General features: G+C 57.6%; 1 protein-coding gene across 1 annotated transcript in view; it reads left to right on the top strand.

Annotated features, from left to right (window-relative positions):
- The window catches only part of H257_04589 (hypothetical protein), a gene marked incomplete at both ends in the record, with an annotated part of 5,205 nt that extends 5,038 nt beyond the window's left edge, over nucleotides 1–167 (top strand). The window contains one exon of the mRNA XM_009829177.1: nucleotides 51–167. Within this exon, the coding sequence (XP_009827479.1) occupies nucleotides 51–167 (117 nt within the window). The remainder of the gene's footprint in view (nucleotides 1–50) is intronic.
- Between the last annotated feature and the right edge of the window lie 2,321 nt (nucleotides 168–2,488).

Genomic DNA, 2,488 nt, shown 5'->3' with positions numbered 1-2,488 from the left:
AACACTCGCTCGGCACCTGCGTCCACACCGACCTATGGGGCCCAGCCAAGACCGCCTCGCCCAACGGCGCCATGTACTTAATCGCCTTCACGGAAGACGCCACCAACTACGTGTGGGTCAAGTTCCTATCCCAGAAGAGCGATGCTTACGAGGCAGTCATGAAATAGGTACATTGGCTCGAGCGCCAGACTGGCGTGCAACTGAAGACACTGCGCACAGATGGCGGCGGTTAGTACGTCAGCTACATGATGGAAGCCTACCTCAAGGAACGCGGCATCCATCACGAAGTCAGCACCCCAAGGCGCCATTGGCAGAACGGAACGGCGGAGCGGATGAACCGCGCGCTGGTGGAGATGGGGCGCACAATGCTGCTCCACGCCAATGCGGCCAAGCACTGGTGGGCCGAAGCCGTAAATACGGCAGCCTTCCTGAGTAACCGGACGCCGAACAATAAGACGGCCGGTGTGACGCCACACGAGCTGATTCGCGGAACCAAGCCCAAGATCACGTCTCTCAAGGTGTTCGGTTGCGTGGCCTGGCACCGCAAAGAGACACAAGACAAGACCGCGTCGCGAGCCAACCTGTGCATGTTCCTTGGCTACAGCGAAGTCAAGAAAGCCTACAAAGTGTTCGACTTAGAAGACAAGACGACGGTGTTCACGGTGGACTGCACCTTCAAGGAAACGGAATTCCATCGTCCGCGCACCGTGTTCGTCGAGGATAGCGACGACCAGCGCGACGGCAAACGCGGCACCATGGCGCAAGTCACGAAGGAAGACGTTGACATGGACCTGGCCAACACGCAACCACCACTACAGCGCTCGGCCAGCAACATGACTTCGGAGCGCGGCAAGAGCCCTTCAAGCCGCAAGTCTAGCCCGACGCGCCTGATGGCGCAACCCTTCGCCCACTACCCGCCACAAGTCACGAGACACGACACGAGAAACAGCCGCAGAGCCGCCGAAGCGGCCACGGAAGCTGCCGCGGCGACCGCGCCAACACACGAAGAAGGACCACGGGAATCGCGCTGGGATCGATCGCATCGACCCTCGAACAAGATGAAGACGACGTCACTAGGCCGCACGAAGCAAGCGGCGGTGGAAGGCATGGACACTGCTAGGCACAAGCACGAGCCACCACCGTCGACTCCAAGCGCTCTACGTCGCGCAATGCCAAGGTCCGTGCAAGCGTCACAACCGCGCAACCAACGCGGAAGTCGGGTGAGCGTGACAATCGCCGCACAAGACCATGCAGACGGAGGACACGCGCGGCGTCGCAACACCCCATCGACCGGGATGACCCGCCCGACGCAGCTAACGCAGCTTACGATGTGTGCTTCAATGCTACAGACGTCGACGAGGACGTGCCCGCGACGTTCCACGAAGCTATGCAGTCAGCTGACGCCACCGGCTGGCTTGAAGCTTGCAAGAAGGAGATAGGCAACCTCGAAGCCATGGAATGCTATGAACTCTCCCAGGTGTTAGATGGCACGCGTACATTGAAGTCGAAATGGGTGTTCAAGAGAAAGGATATGCCAGATGGCACTCAGATCTTCAATGCACGCGTGATAATCAAGGGCTTCGCGCAAAGGCAAGGCATCAATTATGATGAAACTTATGCGCCCGTCATCCGGGGCGACTCTCTACGACTCGTCCTAGCTATCGTCACTGCCTCCGGCATGAAGTGCCGCCAAGGCGATGCCACGAACGCCTACATCCACGCCAAGAGCGACCGCGAATTGTACATGGCGCCGCCAGATGGGTTCGAAGAGAGAGGCATGGCCTGGCGCATTCTCGGCGCCCTCTACGGCCGGAAACAGAGCGCACTGCGCTGGTACCAGCACTTCAAGGCCATCTTGGAAGCCCTCGACTTTGCTACAGCTGTGTGTTCACGCGTCGAGTCTACGTGGACGACGTGCTAGTGTGTGCCAGCAATGACGACGAGATCACAGACGTGTTCGAACACCTGCAGCGGTGCATACGCCTCAATGACCTTGGCCCCATCAGCAAGCTGCTCGGATGGAGATCGCCGCGACGAAAAGAACAAGTCTATGTACGCCACCCAGAGAACGTACATCGAGCGAATGGCCATCAAGTACGGCATGGACAAGAGCAAGCGCGTCGACACGCCCATCCCAGCCGGCACCTGTAGCGATGTGACAGGTGGGTTAACGGCTTGCCACCACCTTGCCCGCACCCAGCTCCTAAGTACCTGGCTCATGATGCACCCTAGCTAATGCTTGCCTGGGAATGTGTCTCAAGGGCAAGTATGGCTTAGAATCGCTAGCCTAGTGAAGTTCCCCAATGTCTCAACCGCACCCGCATCCATTGTATACAAAAGTGCATATTAGTGTAGAAGTAGTGAAGTAGACTAAGAAGATTTCATAGTGATGAGGATTAAGGAGATCTTTGTAGATCTTCAGTTAATTCATTGTGCATTTTGCCCTCAACTACACACGCTTCCTCCCGCAGTGCTACAATTGGTAGCA

This window comes from Aphanomyces astaci (assembly GCF_000520075.1).
Source record: "Aphanomyces astaci strain APO3 unplaced genomic scaffold supercont1.8, whole genome shotgun sequence".
Classification (NCBI taxonomy): Eukaryota; Oomycota; class Saprolegniomycetes; order Saprolegniales; family Verrucalvaceae; genus Aphanomyces; species Aphanomyces astaci.
This window is presented reverse-complemented; position numbering and strand designations above follow the sequence as displayed.